This window comes from Anolis carolinensis, unplaced genomic scaffold, assembly GCF_035594765.1.
Source record: "Anolis carolinensis isolate JA03-04 unplaced genomic scaffold, rAnoCar3.1.pri scaffold_10, whole genome shotgun sequence".
Classification (NCBI taxonomy): domain Eukaryota; kingdom Metazoa; phylum Chordata; class Lepidosauria; order Squamata; family Dactyloidae; genus Anolis; species Anolis carolinensis.
The window spans coordinates 13239241-13264350 of record NW_026943821.1 but is presented as its reverse complement, the minus strand read 5'-3'; the positions used below and the strand labels follow the sequence as shown (position 1 = coordinate 13264350).

The window sequence follows — 25110 nt, the reverse complement described above, 5'->3', positions numbered from 1 at the left end:
TATGATTATTCTGAAACCATCTTTTCATTTCAATGCAGCGCCTGGGCCGAGATCGGCAGCGCCCCCTAGCATTGATCCGGCTCTTTGCAGCTCCCTCCCTAGCACTTGCCCTGGAAGTTCCCACGCGCCCAGGATCTCCTTTTATGGTCAGTGACGTATAGCGGTGGGCGGAGAAAGCCCCGCCTCTTTTCCCGGGCCCGCCTTGATATGAGTCAGAGGGGCTGGACGGAGGGACACGAGTGCTGGGAGTTTGCTCAGGAGTGGGGACCGCGTGGCAGGGAGTGCAAGAGCAACACGTTGCAATGGCTGGGTAAGGCTGGAAAGATTGGAGGGGAAGGAGACCTTCTTTTGGATCTCTGTTGCTCTTTTGTTTATGTTGCAATGTTATTTTTATTTGCTAGATTATAATATAATTCAGTGTGGTCGCCTAGTGGATCTCTCTTCCTTTGGTTTGGGATCTTTCTTCTCTGATCTGATGCATTTTTCAGCTCTCCAGTCAGCACCCCAATTCAGTTCTTTTTCTCCTTTATCAAGTAACTCTAGTTCTTTTCCTTCGCTTCCTTTTTCCTCTCCTCCTTCCCCTTTCAACCCCTTACTCAAAGTCCCTGCCCCGACCTGGAAACGTTCAAAGTCAAAATCCAGTTTTTAATCCCATTCTTTATATAGATCTCAATGCCCAAAGTTGTTGGCAGGGGGATTCTGGGAGTTGCAGTCCAGATGAGCAACTCTGTGTTTGGAAAAATTGCCTTTTGTGCTCTTTGAAAGCCTCCTTACTCAGTTCATTGAGTTCATTGTTTCTTGCTCTTGGGCAAAGTGGGCACAGGATAATAATAATAATATTAATAAGAATGCCAGTTTTAGCACAGCAAATGGCATTTATTGGGCGTTGAGAGGCCACCAGGTTCTATGTCTGGGTGTAAATTACACAAGCCAACAAGTATTTTTCATCAGATATAATTTTAGGTCATTTTTTTGCGCTGAATTCAGATCTGTGTTTTGTTTTTTTCTCTTATCACGTGTAGTTTTTGCGATGAGGCTAATCAATTTAATGCATTTACACACTGATATCAATTAGATTCTGTTGATATCGGTGTGTAAATATGAAATAATTTCAAATTACTCCGTTGTCAACTCATCCAATGGAGTAATTTGAAATTATTTCATATTTCAAATGAGTACATTGTTTTAATTGTTGTTTTTAATCGCTATTGTGCTTTGTTGTTTTTATTACTGGTGTGTTGTACGCTCTATGTTGGTATTGAATGTTTACCATGTGTAAACCGCCCTGAGTCCCTTTTGGGAGATAGAGCGGTATGTAAATAAAATTTTCTTGTTGATTATTTGATTGGCCTAATAACCGAAACTAGACGTGAAAAAATAAAAACAGATCTGAATTCAGTGCAAAAAACTCTGTAACAGTGATTCTCAACTTGGTCCCCAGATGTTTTTGGCTTACAACTCCCAGAAATCCCTGCCAGTTTACCAGCTTTTAGGATTTCTGGGAGTTGAAGGCTGAAAGCATCTGGAGACCCCAGGTTGAGAACCACTGCTCTATAAGAATGACCTGAAATTATATCTGATGAAAAATAGTTCCTGCCTTATGGTTAATTAGGTTCTGTTGATATCGGTGCGTAAATGAATTAATTATTCAAATAGACTCATCACAAAAACTACACGTGGTGGAGAAAAAAATAAACACAGATCTGAATTAAGTACAAAAAAACGATATCAAAATGATGTAAAATTTTATCTGGTAAAATATACTTGTTGGCTTGTGTTACACCGATATGATGTGAAATGTGCACACTTTACAGTAGGTGTAATTTACCATTTGTCCTATTTTAAAAAGTTGGCGCGATGGAAAAAATAAAGGCATAGGTATTGAAAATCAGCATTAAAAATTGATTTAAAGTGTGCTATTCTAATTTCTGATGATTACAAAAAGTTTGATATTGTTGGCTTGTGCTATTGTGTTGTCGAAGGCTTTCATGGCCAGAATCACTGAGTTTTCCAGGCTGTATGGCCATGTTCCAGAAGCATTCCCTCCTGACGTTTTGCCCACATCTGTGGCAGGCATCCTCAGAGGTTGTGAGGTTTGTTGGAAACCAGGTAAGTGGGGTTTATATATCTGTGGAATAATTTCAAGGGTGGGAGAAAGAACTGTTGTCTGTTGAAGGCAAGTGTTAATGTTGCAATTGCCCAGCTTGATTAGCGTTGAATAGCCTTGCAACTTCAGAGTTCCTTCTCCCACCCTGGACATTCCAGATATATGAACTCTAGTTTCCAACAAACCTCACAACCTCTGAGGATGCCTGCCATAGATGTGGGTAAAACGTCAGGAGAGAATGCCTCTGGAACATGGCCATACAGCCTGGAAAAGTCACAGCAAGCCAGTGATTCTAGACATTATTGTTGTTGTTGTTGCTGTTATTCAGGCTGGAATAGGCCTTTTGTTTCGCTCTCCTCCTTGCCCCCTCTACCCACCCTCTCTATCCCTCCCTCTGCCCTTTGCTTCTCCTTTGTCTTCACTGGTTGGCAGTTCCTCTTCTGTTTTGATGCATTTCCTCTTTCTGTTTTGATGTGCTTCTAAACCAAAGGCTGATGAAACTTGCCCATAACATTCTCTGTTGTGCAACCTGGGTCTTTTGTCATCAGGGTGATCTGGGTTGGGGATGTTTGCCTCCACCCCAGACACTCCCTCTCTCCAGTATTGACTTTTATCATTAAACAAAGTGGTTGCTGTTCTTTCCTTTGCCTGCTTTTTCTGCCTATGTTTTGGGTTCTTATTACCTTACATTTAATGAGGACATTTGGCCTAGCATGGGCAATTTGGGCTTCATCTACATGGCCATATAATGCAGTTTGAAATGGCATTTGGTTGCGTAGATGGGGCTTTGGTCTGGCAGCCCCTTTCCTGGCTTTTGGGATCTTTTTCTAGTATGACCCTTTACAAAATGTGCCTTCAAGATGCCTGTTGGACTTTCATGGTTGGAATCACTGGGTTGCTGTGAGTTTTCCTGGTTGTATGGCCATGTTCGAGAACCTCACAACCTCTGAAATTGGCTGCCATAGATGTGGGTGGAACGTCAGTAGAGAATGCTTCTGGAACATGGCCATACAGCCCGGAAAACTCACAGCAAACCAGACTTACTATGGGTTTCATGTGGTTTTCCTAGGCAAGGGATCCTCAGAAGTGGTTTACTCTTAAATGTTGTCTGTAGTATTGGGTTGGTGGTGTCCCGTCCAAGGACTAACAAGGACAGACCCTGCTTAGCTTTCCACTTTATTGTACTTTTCGTCTTAACTGCTTTGGAATTCTGGGTTCCAAATATGGAGAGCTTTCTGAAATCAAAAGTTGTTGAGTGCACTCTTATCTCTATGCTTCTTGGGGCTGAGAGAGTATGACTCACCTGAGATCATCTAGTGGATTTGTATGGCTGAGTAGAACCTCAAAACCCTGGTCTCCAGCATCATAGTTCAATACCTAAACCACCACTTGAAACTAAACTACAAATCCTAGAATTTCATAGGATGTCACCATGACCCTTAAAAGAGGATCATAGTTCTATTGTAAATGAACTGTTGCAGGGTGTGAAGTAGTACTTGGTGACCACGTATTAGCCCCCACTAGGTATTGTATGATGAGAATACATTTTATGTCAGGCATGGGCAAACTTTGGCCCTCCAGGTGTTTGGGACGTCAATTCCCACAATTCCTAGCAGACCGACTGTTAAAAATTGTGGAAGTTGGAAGTCCAAAACACCTGGAGGGCCAAAGTTTGCCCATGCCTGACATAAAATGTATTCTCATCATACAATACCTAGTGGGGGCTAATACGTGGTCACCAAGTACTACATTGTGATCATACTTGGACTTGGGAAAAGTATTTGGACTTCTGATCATGCTGGCTAAGGGATTCTGGGAACTGTAATTTGGCCAGGTTCTGAGCTGAGGTGGCTAAATTAGTATTGGTTGTACTAAGAGATGCTTCTTTCTCCTTGGCCAAAGATTGCTGTGTAGAGTTATGACTGATGCTTGTACTGAAAGTGTGACTGTGGGCTTGATTTCTTAAAAAGCTCAATTCTCTGCAGAATTAGCCATGCTTGAGTCATACCACAATCCCGTCTAGATAGAATTGAGTTCATACCGGGTCGTTTCGCATGCTGTTGTGTTTTCTCCTAGCAAGGCTATTCCAGGTCACTTGCTTTTTGGATCATAATCCCAAAAAAGGAGCTTTTCCAAGTATTCCTATGCTTGAGCCTTTTAATTTTCTGGTCGACTTCTAGTTACCCCATGAATCTAGAGGGTTTTCTGAGGCAAGAGGTACCAAAAAGTGGTTTGCAAGCTCCATCCCCTGAAATATTGCCTACTACACCTGGTCATTATTGACAGTCTCCCAGCCAAGTACTAACCAGGGATGGCTCTACTTAGCTTCCAAGATTTAAACAAATTTAACTCTTGCTGTTGTCTTTTCACATCTGTTCAGACTGACAATGGGAGATGGTTGTTTCCAATTTGATGTGCCATGTTCAAAATCCGGAATAAACATCAGTGAGACCTTTAATAGGTTGTATTGCATAGGTCAACCAGAAGGCACCAAAATATAATGCAAGTTTGAGAAGGTCAATGGTTTCTTCAACAGGCCAGTGAGCTTTGATGTTATGTTATTGTCGTTTGTAGTGTTCTTGATTTTATTGAGTTCTGTTTTAATCTATAGTTGGTTTTAATTGTTGTTGGATTGGGCGTGTGTTCCACATGTAAGCCGCCCCGGGTCCCTCCGGGGAGATAGAGGCAGGATATAAAAATAAAGTTGTTATTATTATTATCATCATAATTATTGGCTTGTTGTGTGTTTTCTGGGCTGTATGGCCATGTTCTGGAACATGGCCATACAGCCCAGAAAACACATAACAATCCAGTGATTCCTGCCATGAAAGTCTTCGACAACACGTTGTTGTTGTTGTTGTTGTTGTTGTTGTTGTTGTTGTTGTTGTTGTTGTTATGTTAACTGTCCCAATAGAAACAGATTGAACAGGTCCCAATCCAGCGCAAAATCACTTACACGACATTTGCAATTGGCACCTATTATCTGAATTTGCCCAAATCCTAGTACAGCACTGAAACCTCTGTGCCATATTGGGTCAAGCCTGTGTGGTTTAGTGGCTTGAGTGCAGGACTATGGCACTGAGGACCAGGATTCAAATCCCTGTTTGGCCATGGAAACCCACACTCTCAGCTTCAGAAAATCCTATAATTGTCACTATTAGTTGTAAATGACTTGAACTCACAGCGACAAGCTAGTCTCAAGACTGGTCTGCAAGTAATTTCTTTGAAGGTCTTGTTTTGGTCCATGGACGTCCTGTGTTTATTTTCCTTTCTGCTGCATAGCCATAAAGCTGCGCTAGCATGGATTGGTTTGTGGCACCCCCTCTCTTCCAAAGCCCTGGCAAGGAGTTTCCTGGGGGTGGATAAAAACTTATTGAACTTTAGATGGAGAAGAACCGAAAGCCAAGGAGAATAAGGAAACCCCCTTACTCTATTGAGTGGAATAGTTGAATTTGGGTGACTTCATGAGAAGACAAGAGGGCACTTCGGTATCATTTGGTGTGTGTGTTCATACCCTCAAATTGCCTGTTAACTTACGGCAACCCCCTGAATTTCGTAAGAATTTTCTAAGGCAGGGAACATGCAAATGTGGTTTTGCCAGTTCCTTTCTTGGAAATATCACCAACACTCCTGGTATTCATTGGTGGTCCGTTATCTAGATACTAACCAGGACTGACCTTGTTTAACCCCCAAGATGAGATGGAATCTGGAACCTTTTGGGAGCATTTGCTGGGTATCAGAACAACTTACACACATACATAACATAGACTACATTAAGTCTGTGGCTTATTGCGGTATAAATATGTAGCCCCTTTCTGTTTAGATTAAATTGAACTATTTGGATAAAGACAGCTAATCCTCCGGCTGTGCCTAACTAAGATGGTGAAAAACTTACTTTGAAGAGTGCTGATAATTTTTGGACCATAACACCGCATTATCCCAAACCTGGTTGTTGTCATAAAGAAAATATTTTTTCCAGACAGCTCCGTTTTCAAATTGTTTTTTTATACTTTCTCGTTGCATGTTTTAAATTGTTTTGAATTTATGATAGTGAGAATATAATTTGATCTTTGATCTTTGGTGTGTTTTTGGTTATATTGCTTTTATTTGTAAGACCACTTGAATACCAATGGAATGGAGTGTAGATAAAAATAATCACAATTATCCTCCAAATTCTGAGCACTTCTCCAATTAGAGGTCTCAGGGTATTCTTAAGATGGAATTGTGAAAGTACAAAAGTGTTATGAAGTGTAGTGCAGACTCACATAAAGACTGTTTGTATTGTTGCAAGTGCCCAAGGCAATCTATTTTTGAGTTTGTCCCATGCTCTTTATCCTGGTGGTTAAAGGGAGCCGAGATGGGGTTTTGCTACTGACTGTTCCATTTCTATTCCACTTTTGTTTCTGATTAGCCATTTGGCAAATGTTTCCTGTTTCAAAAGGTGTGTGAAATGGTTGCAAACCATCTGGAAGTACAGATTGTACATATTACCTATGGCCTGATTGCAGTTTGGATGAGAAATAGACTAATTCAGTGGGCGAATTCATCACTTTTATCTCATGCTCAAAATTTGGATGTCAGTGAGTTGCTGTGAGTTTTCCGGGCTGTATGGCCATGTTCCAGAAGCATTCTCTCCTGATGTTTCGCCCACATCTATGGCAGGCATCCTCAGAAATTGTGAGGTTTGTTGGAAACTAGGCAAATAGCATTTATATATCTGGAATAATGTCCAGGGTGAGAGAAAGATCTCATATTTATTGGAAGCAAGTCTGAATGTTGCAGTTGGATCACCTTGATTACTAGCATTGAATAGACTTGCAGCTTCAAAGTCTGGCTGCTTCCTGCCTGGGGGAATCCTTTGGGAGACGATTAGCTGGCCCTGATTGTTTCTTGTCTGGAATTCTCCTGTTTTTTAGTGTTGTTCTTTATTTACTGCCCTGATTTTAGAGTTTTAAATACTAGTAGCCAGACCTTCCTTCACTTTCATGCTTTCCTCCTTTCTGTTGAAATTGTCCACATGCTTGTGGATTTCAATGGCTTCTCTTTGTAGTCTGTCATGGATGTCACTTTGGGCTTTTGAAATCAATCTATCGTAATTTATATACTCCCCTTCTCCCAAAAGTCAGCCTTGGGTGACTTTTTAAATGGAATTTTGTATTGATTTCTCTTGGTTTCGCGAGAGAAGGGGATGCACCGGATTGCATGAGCCTACAGGAGACGCACAGCTTGTCCTTTGCGTCCTGTTGGAAAGAACTGTGCAAGACCCTGAAGTTTCATTTCTGTGCTCGTAAATACCCCAGAAGCAGCTTCTGTGTAATCTTTTTGGCTCTCCTTTACAATGATGTCATCTGGTCTTTGTGCGTGCCTTTGTTTTTTTCACTTCTGTGTGGCTCTTTTGAGGATGACAGAGGCAGGTGAGCCAGCTGATGCAAGAAACAGTAAAGGTAATGAGTGAGTGCTTAGGTCTTGGGACTTGGGGGGCAGGTAGGGGGAGAAAATGACACCTACAATGAGTAGCTTATTCTCCCTGGATTCACAACTTGCAAAACTACAATTCCCATGTTTACATAGCATTGAGCCATGGCAGTCAAAGTGCAGCAAGATGTACCTCTAGTCCAACATTCAAGCCACTACACTGGCTGTATTACTTAAATATTAAAACTTTTTACAATGTTAAGAGTTAAATTATGGTTTACATGGTGGTAAGGAGCCCCGTTGGCACAGCGGCTTAAACCGCTGAGCTGCTGAACTTGCTGACCAAAAGGTTAGCAGTTTGAATCCGGGAAGCGGGATGAGCTCCCCCTGTTAGCCCCAGCTTCTGCCAACCTAGCAGTTTGAAAACATGTAAATGTGAGTAGATCAACAGGTACCGCTCCGGTGGGAAGGTAACGGCGTTCCATGCAGTCATGCCGGCCACATGACCTTGGAGGTGTCTATGGACAACGCCGGCTCTTTGGCTTAGAAATGAGTACCACCCCCAGAGTCAGACACGACTAGACTTAACGTCAGGGGAAACCTTTACCTTAAGGGGGCTTCAAAAATCATGTTCAGGAGTTTTCCCCTTGGCTGCCTTTTGAATGAATTTTGAATGTCATTTTTAGCCACTATAGTGTATCTGAACCCATTTGTTGGATATCTGAGTTCCAATAGAGCTGTGATGGCACAATGAATTAGACCCTTGTGCCGGCTGAACTGCTGACCCGAAGGCTGGGTTGCTGACCCACAAATCTGAAGTCTACCGACTCCTATCTGCAGACTTGAGGGATTGAGGGTTGTTGTGGCTATCTTCTCAATGCTAATTTTTGGGGTTCATGAGCAACACAGTGCCTCTACAGTCATGTTGTGGGCTCCCTATAGATTGTTGGTCACTATGTGGAGTAGAACAGCAGACTAAGTAAACCTTAGATTTGATTTGTCTTAGCCACTTCTATTGAAAACAATGAGTGCTATGATTTCTGGGAAAGTAGGTTGGGGTGAGGCCAAAGTCAGGGCAATAACAAAGTTTTTTTTTTATCATGCCTTGCAGCATTCATGTCTTTCTGGTTTTGGAAAACAGAGGGAGTGGTCTGTCAACAACAAGGACCTATAAACCTTGTGTAGCTCCTAACTGCCTTGTGTTAGTGGTTAGAATGGCGATGTGTGTATAAACACACATGTGCTCAAGCCGTGTGCCTTTGCTGATGTGTAATAAAGGCAGGCCTTTAACACAGTCATGCCTCTTTCTGCTTTTGTTTTGCTTCCCACTTCCAAGCACAATCTCTCTGTGTTGCAAAGTTTTGCAACCCACTCACTGTGTACTTCCATGTCCCATAACCGACAGATAGTCGGTTGAGACAAGCTGTTCCAGGAAGTTGGTCAGGCCAGTTTACTGGGAGGGGAGAAGGGTTTGCTCATACAAAGGCTATGAGTGTACAGATCTTGACTACCGGTGTGCTGGGTGAGTGTGGAGACAAGGTGAACAATCACTGTATTTCCAGGTGTGTTGTTGTTCTGAGGAGAGGACAGGGATAATCATATCTGGACGTCAAATGTTAGCTCAAGATTAAGGACCTTTCACACAACATACCCCTATGACTCCACTTTTACTGCCACGGCAGCATCCTATGCAATCCTGATATTGGTAGGGAGAAGTGTTTAGAACACAACACAGCTCTAGTTATATTTCCTTTTTTGACTTTGTGTTGTACTGTACATTATTATTTATTGTATTGTTTAATTGTATTATGATATGTTGTTTTTATATTTTGTTATATTGTATTGTCCTGGGCATGGCCCCATGTAAGCCGCCCCGAGTCCCCATTGGGGAGATGGTGGCGGGGTATAAATAAAGTTTTATTATTATTATTAGTGCCTTCCCAAACTACGAATCCCAGGATTTCATTCCATGGCTGTTAAAGTGCAATCGTAGTGCTATAAATGTGTAATGTGAAAAGGTCCCTAGTGCAGTACAGAATGTTATGTGGATTGAGAGAGACCTGTGTTCAGTTTCTGAATTTGCCAATTTGGAGTGCTTTGCCTTTTCTTAACCACTGTCCTGGTTGGACTACAACTCCCAGAAGCCCCCAATCAGCATGGTATTTACCAGTTTGGGGGGTGGTCTGGAGTCATAGGACCAATGCAGTATTTCTTCACTGGTTGGGGAAGGTGAATTCGAATCAGGGCAGTCGTTCCTAAGTACTGTTGCTCTAGGTGTTGTGGGAGAGTGTGTATAGATGATAAGAGAATTACTCTGGAGACCACACATGAACAGATCTTGTCAGGAAAACCTCAGGATAGGTTTCCCTTAGAGTGCCAATGTTTGATCTCTACTAGCAAAGGATGGAGTTATTTTTTTCCCTTGGATTGTAGTATGCCTTCTAGTCTTTTTTTCCAGCTAAAGGCGACCCTGTCATTGAGGACAGAGAGTGTGATTTAATCAAGGTCACCCAATGGATTTCCAAATCGGGATTCATTATGTGAGTTGATAACAATATGCAATCACCCTCCCTTTTCAAAATGCCCTTTTGACTGGGTTTTGCTTGGGCTCTGAGGAATGTTGAGTCATTGCTCTCAAGAACCGATTGGTTCGCAGCCTTGTTTGATAGCAAATGTTCCCTGGCTCACCTGTGTGAGTCATCTGTAGCACTGTTTGACCTGGCTTCACCTCTGATTCCACATCCCATAGGATGCTGGGGATTGTACTTTGCGGAGGCACTATTGCTTTCTCACCAAAAACTGTAAAGTCCTTATCCTAAATTGCAAATCACATTACTGTACTTGGAAAGGATGTTGCCATGTTGCCATTGCACTAAGACCTGTGCAATATGAAAGACAGCTTAGTTTGCCTGTGGATTACTTTTCTGGAATGCTTGGTCAGCATACTGGAGGTTGATTTCAAAATAAAAAAATAAATATCCCTGGTGTGTACTATAGTACTATTAATTGGTTGTTGTGATGTCATTCCCTATCAGATGAGTGTCAGGAACAGTCTGTATTGTACCATAACCAAAATGGGAGGTTAGAGTTGTCTTTCCATTGGCAGGCAAAGATTTCTCAATTCTCTGATCCAAATGTTTCAACTGCATTGCGTTGCTTTCTGTTATTGCATATCTTATGTTTTAGCTATTTTTGCAAAAGTTGAGAAAGGTTGAGAATCCCTTATCGGAAATGCTTGGGACCAGAAATGTTTTGGATTTTGGTATGTTTGTGTATATATAATAAGATCTTGGAGATGAGATCCAAACCTAAACACAAAACATATTTAGATTTTGTACACCTTATAAACATAGCCCGAAGGTTATTTTGTATAGTATTTTTTTTTAAAAAAATGTTGTTCATGAAACAAAGTTTGAGTGCATTGACCCATGAGGAAGCAGAGGTGTCATTGTGTCAGCCACCCATGTGGTGGACAATTTTTGCATTTGGAGGTACAGTAGAGTCTCACTTATCCAAGCTAAATGGGCCGGCAGAAGCTTGGATAAGCGAATATCTTGGATAATAAGGAGGGATTAAGGAAAAGCCTATTAAACATCAAATTATGTTATGATTTTACAAATTCAGCACCAAAACATCATGTTTTACAACAAATTTGACAGAAAAAGCAGTTGAATACGCAGTAATGTTATGTTGTAATTACTGTATTTACGAATTTAGCACCAAAATATCATGATATATTGAAAACATTGACTACAAAAATGGCTTGGATAATCCAGAGGCTTGGATAAGCAAGGCTTGGATAAGTGAGACTCTACTGTATTTCAAATTTCAGAACTCTTGAGAAAGGGAAACTATGGTACTTACAATAGTATTTCTGACTCCTGTCCATCCCTAAATCTATTCTGTATTTGAATACCTTTGGTAACTTTGCAAACACCCTCCCTTGCACTGTATTTTTAAATGTTCCATTGATATTTTAAGTTAACTGCAATGATAAACACTTGGAGATGGAGAGAAATGTTTTATTGGGAGTAGAGTTATGATTGGGTAGCAGTGCCCATATTTTGCTCCTATCTGCATCCCTGTCTTGCTGGAGTGTCTGTTTGCCCCATAGTTGACACTGTTGTGGTCAAAAGCATTGAGAACCCCTGGTTTAAAGGAAGTAAATAAGTGGCAGTGGTGGCAAGAAGGAATTGGCTACACATGGACAACCACATACACATCACTAGTTAAGGAGCTCAGTTCTTCGAGCCATGTAGGTGGTGAGGAGGCTGTCATAGATGCCCTCGGGGTTCCTCCCACGACGATAGCCACCAAACGGTTGCTTTTGTTGAAGGGTAAATGCGTAAGACCACGGTTGTGACCCAGCTGACGGAGCCCTGATGTAACAGCCCTGCAATCTCCCTTCCTCCTGCCGAGTGAGTCACTTCTCTCCCATCGGCCGGCCGACTCACTAGACGGTGTTGCAACTTGAAGACAAAAGGCTTCCTTGTGCTGAACGGGAAATCTCTCGTGTTTGTGTCTCAGCCTAGGTGGATACAGGGATTTGCCTGGCCTCAGCAAAAAAATAAAAAAAGAAAGATATGGGACTGGGGTGTTCCTATGAGTTCAATTATATTCTGGTCCCTCTGTAACTTTTCTTGACCTTGTCTGCTTTGCCAGGATTGAGTAGGATCTCTGTTTTGTCCACAGAATACAAAACCAACAGTCGACCATGCAAGAAGAAGTAGAAAAGGGTGTCCGGTTTCTCTGTCGTATGGTGAGGAACCGGAACGAGAAAGTGGACAAGCAACGGGTGGAGCGTTTTGGCGAGCGCTTGGTTGCCATCTTGTGTGAACGCTACACCGGGCACTGGTACCCAGAGAAGCCCCTCAAAGGACAGGCTTACAGGTAAGCAGCAGTGGATGGGTTGTCATTCCTTTTGAGTCGAAGAGGGAGGAGTTTCATTTGGTTCGTTGTCCCTTTGCATGTTGTTGAACTGTAGCTCGCATTAACCCTCACCATTATTGCCAGTAGGAAGGAGTGATGGGGTGTGCAGTTGAACAACATCAAGAGGTAGATCCTTGCCTTTAAAAAATTATTTAAAACAATAAAACATTGCCTAGCTGTTTTATTGTTATTTTTAGCTAGCGGCATATGTGTGTATTCGGCACACCTGTAAAAGCTCTTTGCTTTGGCACACTAAATTCATGTTTAAACTAATGAGATTGTATGAGCGGATGTAGAGTCTCACTTATCCAACATTCACTTATCCAATGTTCTGGATTATCCAATGCAGTCTGCCTTCTAGTAGTCAATGTTTTCAATACATTTGCGATGTTAATTTGTAAATACAGTAATTACTATATAGTGTTACCACGTATTCAACTGATTTTTCTGTCAAATTTGTTGTAAAAAATGATGTTATGGTGCTTAATTTTGTAAAATCATAATATAATTTGATGTTTAATAGACTTTTCCTTAATCCCACCTTATTATCCAACATATTCGCTTATCCAACGTTCTGCCAGCCCGTTTATGTTGGATAAGTGAGACTCTACTGTACATGCTTTTGATTTTGTTAATTGGAGCCTCCCTTGGCGTAGTGGATTAAAGCCTCGTGACTTGAAGGTTGGGTTGGCTGCCAGGTTCGAATCCAACCTGGGGAGAGCGCGGATGAGCTCCCTCTATGATGTTTTATTGGTATAATTGTTTTATTGCTGTGTTACTGATATTTGATTGTTTTATCGGGCTAGACCCCATGTAAGCCGCCCTGAATCCCTTCGGGGAGATGGGGCGGGGTATAAAAATAAAATAATAATAATAATAATAATATCAGCTCCAGCTCCTTGCGGGGACATGAGAGAAGCCTCCCACAAGGATAGTAAAAACATCAAAACATCCGGACGTCCCCTGGGCAACTTCCTTGCAGACGGCCAGTTCTCTCACTCCAGAAGCGACTTGCAGTTTCTCAAGTCGCTCCTGACACGAAAAAAAAATGTTAATGGTCAAGGGAAAACTGCTCATCCTCAGAGGCCATCACACAGTGAAAGGGAAATATGTCACAGGCACAATATCTTTGTTTCTATTCTTTGTATCTCCAGGTGAGATAAGAATGTCCTATCCAAAATACTAGAGATACTTTTCCAGTCAGTCACCATGCTGACTGAAGAAATGATTTGCGGAGCTGTAGTCCAAAATATAACATGTCATATAACAGGCAGTCATGACTGATCTAGATTTCTCTTGATTTGACACTGAAAGGTAGTTTGCTCCATTCCTTTTCTTAGTTCAGGGCGTTGGACTTGCAACACAGCCCTCCTCCAGTTGAATCCGAGCCGACTAGGTTTCTTGGCTCGCCAGAAGGTCACTGCTTGACTTCTTTTACAAAATCAAAATAACAAAAAAAAGAACATGGCCGAATGCAGTAACCTCTGTCAACGCTTTCACCACAAGGATGAGCTTAATCAGCAGAAATGATCACAAAAACAACATGCTGTGCTTAATGTCAAGGAAATGGAGGTCTGTCGTGGCTTCAACTGGATGGAAAAAAAACATGTTTAACTAGAAAGGAAGTTCATTTTCTCTTTATCAGAAACGTCAAAAGCCCGCCAATGGAAGACACGGGGGAGTTGGCCTCACCAAAGTACACTATAAATCTCAAAGATTGGCGATTGTATTATAAAAACGTGATGGTTGTCAGCCCTCCATATTCATGGGGTGGAGGATCCCTGTAAAAAGTGAAAAGCTATAATAAATCTAGGCCCACTTTTTTTGTGTAGCCCCCGATGATGGAGTGGGTTAAACCACTGAGCTGCTGAACTTGCTGAACAAAAGGTCACAGGTTTGAATCCATGGAGCAGGGTGAGCTCCCACTGTTACCCCAGCTTCTGCCAATCTAGCAGTTTGAAAACATGCAGATGTGAGTAGATCAATAGGTACCGCTCTGGTGGGAAGGTAATGGTGCTCCATGCAGTCGTGCCGACCTCATGACCTTGGAGGTGTCTGCGGACAACGCCGGCTCTTCGGCTTAGAAATGGAGATGAGCGCCAACCCCCAGAGTCGGACACGACTAGACTCAATGTCTAGTTTACCTTTATCTTACCTATTTTTTTGTACTTGAATTCTGTGGTCAACTTCCACAATGGAGGACATTCAGATGTTGAGAGAGAACATATTATTTTCCAGCTGCGTGTCAAGTAGCGGAGAAAACGAGTAAAGCAATTTGTGGAGAATAAAATTAGCAAATGCTTCACCTGGAAATGCAAAAGGGCATGTTCCAACACAACCCTATGGACAAACTCTATTGGAAGTTGATCATAGAATTGCATTAGTGGAGCTAGAGGTTCCTAGGAAGAATATTTGTAATAAAATCTGAATAATCAAAAGAGAAAAATGTAAAAAGTTCTCAGAAGAGCCATCATCATCATCATCTTCAACAGCAACAAATTTGTGGGACTAATTTTGCCATCCCGAAGAGATGTGTAGTGCCGTCCCAGATGTCCTTTGTCCTCTAGCCGTTGGTCAGGTGTTCACATCAAGCAATGATCTAATGCCTTTTGGTAGAGTGCGTTGTTTGCAGAGCGAGCCGTGAAAGACCTACATTGTATTCCTCAAGGCTATTGGTGTAACTGATTGAAGCACAGTTTGCATACCTGGCGGCTGCTCCACCTGTGCTGCTCACCTGCGGGCCAGAAGGGAGTTTTGTTTGCAAAGCTTAGGATGACATTTATTGCACCATGTTATTTGGCAGGCCTTGTTCTATAAAACTGTATTACTGTGCACGATCTGTACCGGAGCAAACTGATTCAGGCGTGGTTTGTTTCCAAGTCATCCATGCCAATTTCAGTGAGTGTCATGGGGAGCAGAGAGAGTAAAAATGACTGAGGACCCTTCCAGACAGGCCCAATATCCCAGGATCTGATCCCAGATTTTCTGTTTATCCCAGATTATCTGGCGGTAAACCTGGGATTGGATCCTGGGATATACGGCCAATCTGGAAGGGCCCAATTGTCCAAGTACAGTTGTTTGGGTAGATTCAAAATAACTGTTAGACACATAAGGTTTCATTCCCATGTAACCATAAAACTGGATTCCTAATTTAACCATGAAAAAGAGTTACATGTTTGTGCACACTTGTACTAGAAGGAAAATAAAGTTGAAAGGTATTTTGATTTGGCTTTTGCTAGTCTACAAACTATTTAAGAAGAGCAAACAAGAACCCTGGCTTGGCTGCAATGAGCATATTTATTGGTTTAACTTACTGTGGCTTTATGCAGGGTAGAATGAAGATTGGCCAAAGTCTCTTTACTATGGCTATCCTACCAAAAATACAGTGGCAGATTGAAATTATGTCCCTTATAACATTGCAAAATCATTTTTTTATTATTTTCAACCATGAATGGTGGAATCTGTGGATACAAACTCTATAGATAAGGAGGACTGGTTGTGTATATTTTTTCTTTTGTTTGCATTTGGAAGTCCTTCATAATCTGATGTGATTTCGATGGGAAGGGAAGTGTTTTTCCTTTCCCTGGATCTTAGCAGGCTCCACATGAATACCTCCCACAAAGACTGGTATGAAAAATAACTTGTAGAAGCCTATTTGGCCATTTCAGGTCTGTGTGGAACCAAAATAGTATTTTGTAGAAACAGGAAATAGCTATTCAAAGATTCTTTCAAGCCGGAAATTGGCCCAGACGTATAAGCATATATTGTGCATTTTGTGTAAATACACAAGTGTGTATCCACGCACATATATAACACACCTTTTTGTAAATACAGTACATAAATGTGTGTGCCTTTTTGAGTCTCCCATCTATTTCAAAGGGGTTTCTTTGGTAAGGAATATTCAAGGGTGGTTTGGGATTCATTTTTGTGCTGAACCGGATGACATTTGCAGTCAAACATTTGGGGAGCACCAGGTTAGGAAAGGCTAACCTGACTGAATAATGGCTCATGCATACTTTCTGTTTCAGTGGCACATGGGATTTGTCTTGCTCTAAGCTACAGCTCCTCCTCTTCTCTCCTCCCTACCAGGTGTATCCGGATCAATAGGAATCAGCCTGTCGATGATTCGCTCCTGAAAGCTTGCAAAGACTGTGGACTGGAATATTCTGAATTAAAGTTACCCTGGGAATTCACCATGTGGATTGACCCTGGAGAGGTCTGCTGTCGGTAAGGACACTTTGGAATATACCTGGAATTTTTCCCAGAGGGCACTGCATACTTTGCAATCCTTGACATGTTTATTCATGAGCCTCCATTGTACTCAACGGGAGTATATTCCCAGTTGTAAATATGCATAGGATTGCAGCTATGCTTGGTTGATGGATTAATTCACATCTCATTGCATGCAGAGTTCTGTTTGTGTTCCATTGCAATTATGATGTAAAACTCCACAATGTATCTTCTGAAAGGGAATCTGTGTGAAGCATCCCTAAATAGGGTGGCTAGTTGGGATTGGAACACTTTTCTTCTCTCCTACAATACAGAACACATATATGACAAACATTCAATGCCGATTATAACAATGACGACAGGAGCCTCCGGTGGCCTAGGGGATAAAAGCCTTGTGACTTGAAGGTTGGGTTGCTGACCTGAAGGCTGCCAGGTTCGAATCCCACCCGGGGAGAGCGCGGATGAGCTCCCTCTTATCAGCTCCAGCTCCATGCGGAGACATGAGAGGAGCCTCCCACAAGGATGGTGAAACATCAAAACATCCGTGTGTCCCCTGGGCAACGTCCTTGCAGATTGCCAATTCTCTCACTCCAGAAGCAACTCCGGTTGCTCCTGACACGGGAAAAAAATAACAATGACAAGACAGAGACAACCGATAGAGGTATATATAGGTTTTTCCATCTTTTGGCATCTTTGGAGGCTGTGCTCGGTTCTGGCCACCAGGGAGTGCTGTCGCTCCATCTCCCTGCCAAAGAGCTTTCTTTGTTCGTAAAGCTTCCTCTTTTTCTGATCAAAATGCTGAGCCTACATACCTCCCTGCATTAATGCTGTTCCTATTTATCTACTCAACATTTGTTTTCGAACAAGTAGGTAGACAGAAGCTGGGCTAAAGGTCAGGAGCTCACTCTGACCAGGGCTTCGAACTGTCAACCTTCTGATTGGCAAGATTTATTGCAGCTTGGTGATTAACCTGCTGTGCTAAAGCCCGACCCTTTAAAAGACTCTGTGTCCCCTGGCTCAGTTTAGTTAGAATTGTCAGCAGTTCATTTTCTGATGAGTCTATGGACTGTAATAAATAATGTTGTTGAATTATCAGCAGTAACTATCAGCTTTTAAAATATTTTTGAAATTCCACAATGAAAGCTCTGCATTCTGAATTTCTACATCTCATAAAATATTATCATTTCTAGGTGAGAGCCCTCCCTTCCTGCCTAACCTTCTGCTTCTCTCCTTCCACTCAGGCTCAGTGAGAACAGCCACTATTTCACGGTGAAGGATGAGGAAGAGAGCAGCAATGCCAGCGGCAAGACAACACCTGACCTGGAGACATCGGACTACCATTCGGAGTCTCCAACCTCCGAATATTCATCAGAAGACGAAGGGAAAGCCAAGCTGGCAGCAAAGTCCATGGCAGTGAGCAAATACCAACCATGGAAAACCAACAGCAGCAACAAACAGCAACAGGTATAGTAGAAGCATAGAGTTGGGAAGGGACCACAAAGACCATCTAGTCCAACCCCCCGTGCCATACAGAAATACACAACTAAAGCACTCATGACAAATGGCTATCCAATCTCTGTTTAAAACTCTCCAAAGAAGGAGGCTCTACTACACTCCCAGGCAGCATATTCTACTGCCAAACACCTCTTACTACCAGGAAGTTCTTCCTAATATTAAGGTGGAAACTCTTTTTCATGTCATTTGAGTCATAGTCTCTAAGCAGCAGAAAACAAACTGGCTCAGACTGGCCCTGCGCTATGGAATTAATGCCAACTGTAACTACTTCTATTTTAACTGAACTGTTTTTAGCCTTGTTATGATGTTGTTTTATTATGCTTACTGCGTTCAAGTTGTTTTTGACAATTGACTGTTTTGTCCACATGTCCTCTTGAGGAGATAGAGCAGTATATAAATAAAGTATTATTTATTTATTTGTTTGTTTGTTTGTTTATAGTATTTATATTTCGCCCTTTTCACCCCGAAGGGGACTCAGGGCGGATCACATTACACATATAAGGCAAACATTCAATGCCTTGACATAGAACAAAGACAAACGCAGGCTCCGAGCTGGCCTCGAACTCATGACCTCTTGGTCAGAATGATTGGTCTCTGCTGGCTGCTCACCAGCTTGCGCCACAGCCCGGGCCTATTATAATTATTATTATTTTATTATGACACAGCAAACAAGAGAGATATGTTGGATTTCATATCTCAAAATCACAAGTCGGAACACTTCCCAAGTATCTAGGACTGTGTGATGTATTTTCAGATGATGCGTGCAGATCCCAGTAGGGTGGCCTTTTGCAGTTGGCAGATCGTAATTTTGTCGATGTCTATTGTTTCCAAATGCCGGCTGAGATCTTTTGGCACGGCACCCAGTGTGCCAATCACCACCGGGACCACCTGCACTGGTTTCTGCCAGAGTCTTTGAAGTTCAATCTTGAGGTCCTGATAGCGGCTGAGTTTTTCCTGTTTTTATTATTATTATTATTATTATTATTATTATTATTATTATTATTATTATTATTATTATTATTATTATTTGACACCACTGTAACTGCCAGGGCTCAATGCTATGGGGGTTATGGGATTTGTAGTTGGGTAAGGCACTTGCACTCTTTGGCAGAGAAGGCTAAAAGCATTGCACAACTACAGTTCCATCTAACTTTTTAGCAGTCTTCCTGAACGTTTATAGTGGTGGGTGTTAAATGCTTAACTTGCTAGGATGGCATTGTTCCATATCAGAAATAAAACATCCCTATTTTAACTTGCTTTCTTTCTTTTCCCAAGCCGGCCCAGTATTTCTACGTCCCGGCGCCTCTGTGGGTCCCGTGCCATCAAGGCATGGTCAGCTACCTCCCGACGTACCAACCCTTAACCTTCTACTATGCCAACGGTGCGTCAAAAAAGCCGGCAGCCAGGCAACCCAACCCCAACCTGGTGAAGCGCCTCACCAAACGGGCCCCGAAACCATGAAAGACGGCGTGGCGGGGCAACGGCGGAGGTCCCTAGCTCTTGCCCCAGCATCTTCAGGACCAGAAGTTGGGACTCCACTGACAATGCGACTCTTACTTTTAAGCCTTAGCCCTCAGGGAAGGTAGCAATTCTTTTACGGAGGAATCCTAGATAGCTGGTGTCTTAGTTGTGCCCTCTTTGGTGTACGTCACGTGTGTCACCTTGTTTCTATGGTGCTGAACGACTGTAGCATTCCGATTTTGTGTGTGTATATATATATTTGCAGCACTTTTTTGTGCACTCAGAATGTTGCCTTGTTGAAGAAGGGAGCAAAGAAATGGAGGATTTGGGGAACAAGAAGATGGTTTCAAGCCTATCCAGTCGTCCCGCAGGATAGACTTGAAACCAAAAAGGTACTTACTTACCTTTCACCTTCTGGGGACACCCAGAGGGTGAAATCTAAGAACAGGCTCCTCTTCCCTCGGTTTTCGTTTCCTTGGCTACTTCTGCAAAGTTGGGAAACAAGTAGAGGAGGCCTTTGTATGTGTGTTGCACTTTAAAAAGAAAGTCAATCCTGCTGCTACCAAAGTTGTGGGGAGAGGAGGTATGGACTTCTGTATACATTGTTCATGTGAATACAATTTTTCAAAATCCGTCCTTCATAGAGCAAGGAATAGAGAAGTAGAATGCATTTCCTATTCCTCTGTCCTAGCTTTTGAAATTTTCACCAGATGCAGTGCCTCCGCTTCTGTCTTTTGGGCACAAATTGAGGTGGCTCTCCAGATACTGTAAACCTCATCATTCCACACCATTGATATTGCCATATAATATAGGGGCCCCCCGTGGCGCAGCATGTCAACCACTGAGTCGCGGGTTCGAATCCAGGGAGCAGAGTGAGCTCCTGCTGTGAGCCCCAGCTTCTGCCAAACTAGCAGTTCAAAAATGTGCAAATGTGAATAGATCAATAGGTACCGCTCCAGCGGGAAGGTAACGGTGCTCCATGCAGTCATACCAATGGCTGTGTGACCTGGGAGGTGTCTATGGACAACGCCGGCTCTTTGGCTTAGAAATGGAGATGAGCACCAACTCCAGAGTCAGACACAACTAGACTTAATGTCAGGGGAGAACCTTTACCTATAGATTATCAATGCAATCCACATTATCTGCATTGAACTGGATTATATGAGTCTACACTGGCGCATAATCCAGTTCAAAGCAGATAATTTAGATTTTATATGGCAATATTCATGGGTCCTGAGAGATATTGTTCCGCAGTATCTGGAGAGCCACACTATTCCCATCATTGGCCCAAATCCACTTGTTAATTCTTAATAAAGTAGCTCCATTGCATCAATGGAGGGTTGGTTATGTCAACTCATTATGTTGCCTTGATTCGACGACTCTTTTCTTTGGGTGCATCTATACCAGGCCTGGGCAAACTTGGGCTCTCCAGGTGTTTTGGACTGCAACTCCCACAATTCCTAACAGCCGGTAGGCTGTTAGGAATTGTGGGAGTTGGAGTCCAAAACACCTGGAGGGCCCAAGTTTGCCCAGGCCTGATGTATACTATAGAATTAATGCAGTTTTATCTTTCATGGCTCAATGCTTTGAAATCCTGGGAGTTGTATTTTTGTAGGGTCTTTAGCTTTGTTTGCCACTTTTCCAAAGTACAAATCCCATGATTCTGTAGCTTTGAGCCCTATAAAACTACAACCCCTTGGATTCCATAGCATTGAGCAATAGTGATAAAAAAATAGTTTCAAACTCCATTAATTCTATAGTGTGGATGCACATTAGGTGGATCTGGGCCATTAAGTTTTATATCTTACTGTTTGGAAACATAAATGAAAAAAGACAGCTGAGTTTTAAAAGGTTGTGCCCATTGGCAGTGTGTTTTTCTGGGGATGCCATATGGCTGTAAAAATAAATAATACTTCACCTACCTCAAGTGATATTGTTGTAAAGAGATTTATGAATGAAGCAGAGTTTATTATATATTTGAAGGATTTTTTTAAAGCGCTTGACTGGAAGTGACTTGTTGGGGCAAAGTATTATTATTATTATTATTGACGATGTTTAATATATGTCCTGTAAATAACAGCTGTGTGCTTTTTTAATTTATGGAATTGTGCAAAATGTCTTTTATTATCTGCAGCTTGTTTTGATGCACCATTGATACAATGCCTTTTTTAAAGAAAACTTTTTATATGGAAAAAAGCCTTTTTAAATGAATTAATAAAAATCGTACCTAATTCAAGTAATTGATATTGCTGGATTCATTAATGCAGGCTTAATTTGCATTAGGACCCCATAGATTTGTCTTTATAACAGTACATAGTTTCCCCAGTTCAATGAGTTGGACTTTCTTCGTTTTCCATTGAAATGGAAAATATTTTTGCATGCAAGGACACTAATGGTCCTCCCTCCAATGACATTGCAGGTTATAGAGAGCACCATAAACGTGTCCAAGAGCCCGGCCAATGTCCTCCACGAACACCATTCTGCCCACCACCCAAGTTAAGGATTTCATACGGCGACAATTTCATCCTAGATTTTCTGTTTTTCCTCCACCACAACACCTCAGTGTTACTTACTCTCTCCATTGATGTGGAATTTGCATGACCCCGCCCACTGCCTTTCCCGTAACCCTTTCCTGTTCTGTTCTATGGCTCACAGCAAAGAGGGAAATTGATCAGCAACTGAACATACTAGAAAGGTTTGAGGAGAATTCACCGTGATTTATAGGAGTTGTAGGTACTGGGATATATAGTTCACCAGCAATCTAAGAGCGCTCTGGACGCCACCCAACAATGGACCTGGAACTAACTTGGCACACAGAATTTCCATGACCAAGAAAAAATACTGGAGGTCTTTGGAGGGATTTATAGGAGTTGTAGTTCATCTACATCCAGAGCGCACTATGAACCCCATCAATGATGGATCTGGACCAAACTTTGGATGCATACCCAATATGCCCAAATTTGAATACTGGTGGGTGTTGAGGGGAATTGGCCTGGACATTTTGGAGTTGTAGGTACTGGGATTTATAGTTCACCTCCAATCAATGAGCACTCTGGACTCCACCAAAGATAGATTTGCACCAAACTTTGCACACAAGAGCCCCCATGACCAGCAAAAAAAAAAAGGTCTTTGGGGGAAAATTCACCTTGATTTGGAGGAGTTGTAGTTCACCTACATCCAAAGAGCACTGTGAACCCAAACACCAATTGATCTGGACCTAACTTGGCACATATACCTGATATGCCGAAATTTTATTACTGGAGGAGTTTGAAGGGGAACTGACCTTCCTTTCTGGGAGTTGTAGTTTACCACAACCAGAGAAACTGACCTCCACTGATGATGGACCTGGACAAAACTTGTCACATGGAACCGCCATAACTAATTCAAACTACTGCAGGACTTTGAGGGGACCGATTCACCATAGTGGGAGTTGTAGTTTACTTTACAACCAGAGAGCACACTGAACCTCACCCATAATGCTTCTAGATCAAAATAACAAACTTTTAAGTACTGATGGAGTTTGCTGGGGTTAACCTGGCATGATGTCAGTCGTAATTAATCCACAACCGTATGCATTTTGTTTAAATAAATAACCTGGGCAATGCTGGGTACCCAAGCTAGTAGTGTAACATATTTTGACACTTTGGGGATCTTATCTGGGTCCTTCATATCTTCCCTTCCAAGTCGTGATCTTTTTCAGATTTCTTTATTGCAATCTTCATGCTGATTAATAATTGAGGCACGATATGGGAAATCTTAAGCATTCCAGTATCTTCATTGAGGGCATCTACACCGTCGAATTAATACAGTTTGGTCCCACTTTTAACTGTGTGGCGCAATCCTGGGAGTTGTAGTTTGGTAAGGTACCAGCAGAGAATGCTTATCGATCTTGTAAGACTACAACTCCTACAATTCCATTGGATTAAAACCATGGCAGTGGCACCAAACCACATTAATTCTATAGTGCAGACACCCATTGTGTGCTTTGAAGTAACAGAAACTATATGTGGTCATTATTTTTGTTGGTTTATTGTTCTGCTGTAAACCTCCCAATGCACTTCCTTGATTTTCTTAAGTAATTATTCAAAGTCTTTGCTTACTTTCTGTTAGCAATATACATTATATGAATTTTTGAAGCAACATCTTCATGTCGCCTCTCCTCTTATTTGTTTACTACATTTATATCCCGCTCTTTTCACCCCGAAGGGGACTCAGAGCGGCTTACAAATCAAATGAACATACAATATATTATTAGCCTAGAACAATATAAGCATTACATTACTATATTGTACTATATAATTATATGGTAATATTATTAGTAATATATACTCCATCTAGGCTAAGGGCTAAATGAGGAAATAACAACAGCTGTGAGTGTTTCAGGCTTTCACAGCACACTCAAAATATAGAGTTGCAATGCAGTTGAAATTGAAAATCAGTTGCAATGCAGAGAAATTGTGCAATTAATAAATTGTGGACAAAGGAAAAGGGAACTCAGTAAATTGAGCCTCATTGTTCCATTGTGGCTGCAATACTACATATGACCACTAGAGGAGGCTGTTTGCCTGTACATAATTGTATATGTGGCTTATGGGCTCTTGGTTGGAAGTACAGCAAAAGTTTCAGAAAATTCAAAGGGTGGAAGTCCCCTATATAAGTGGAAAAAACACAAATATAAGAACATTTTCATTTAAACTAAGCAAACAAAGCACCCTTTTTACGTAACTATAGGTTCTCACTGCTATGGGAGTTGTAGTTTTACAAGATCCTTAAACTTCTTTGCCAGCAAGCCATTTGTGTTTTACCAAACTACAGCTCCCAGAGTTCCATAGCATTTGAGCTATGGCAGTTAAAGTGGTTTCAAACTGCATCAGTTCCACAGTGAGGATGCACGCAATTTTAGCAAATGATTCCTGTGCTTTTTCCAATTTCACTGCCAGATTATTTGGCGGTGTGGACTGATACAATCCAGTTTAAAGCAGAAAACCTGAGATCAGATCCTGGGATTTATAGGGCTTGTCTAGAAGGATCTTTTCAAAAGGGACTCAATTTTTAAAACTTACCAATAAACATTTTAAACTTACAAATCACCACATTGCATACTATGAAATCATGTAAAAGACGTACAAAAGTAAGAAAGCCTTCCCTTGTAGATCTTGAAACCGTGGCAGGTTTGTGTGGGGAGATAAGGTTTCTCAGACCTAAACGATAGGGTTAAAAGGGCATTTTTGACAATGCGGGCCAAAGATAACACTCAGGCTTCCAGATGTTGGACTGATTGTGCTCTTATCAGGAGAGCTGATGGTGAGGAGTGTCACGAATCACAATCTAACATCTGGCCACAAGATTCCCACCCTTATTTTATCATCACACATGAAAAGAATGGTGACCGGCTTTTCAAAAGACCGGCTTTTTGAACTTGCTCTTCATAGCAATGCAAATAACTTTGGAGG

At 41.8% G+C, this 25110-nt stretch overlaps 1 protein-coding gene across 1 annotated transcript; it reads left to right on the top strand.

Annotated features, from left to right (window-relative positions):
- Window positions 1-154: 154 nt before the first annotated feature.
- LOC100566448 (protein BTG3) lies at window positions 155-21893 on the top strand. Its single transcript, XM_003228211.3, has 5 exons — window positions 155-310; window positions 12215-12412; window positions 16541-16678; window positions 17923-18145; window positions 19472-21893. The coding sequence occupies exons 1-5, from the start codon at window positions 303-305 to the stop codon at window positions 19655-19657; spliced, it is 753 nt and encodes a 250-aa protein (XP_003228259.2). The 5' UTR covers window positions 155-302; the 3' UTR covers window positions 19658-21893.
- The last annotated feature ends 3217 nt before the right edge of the window (window positions 21894-25110 follow it).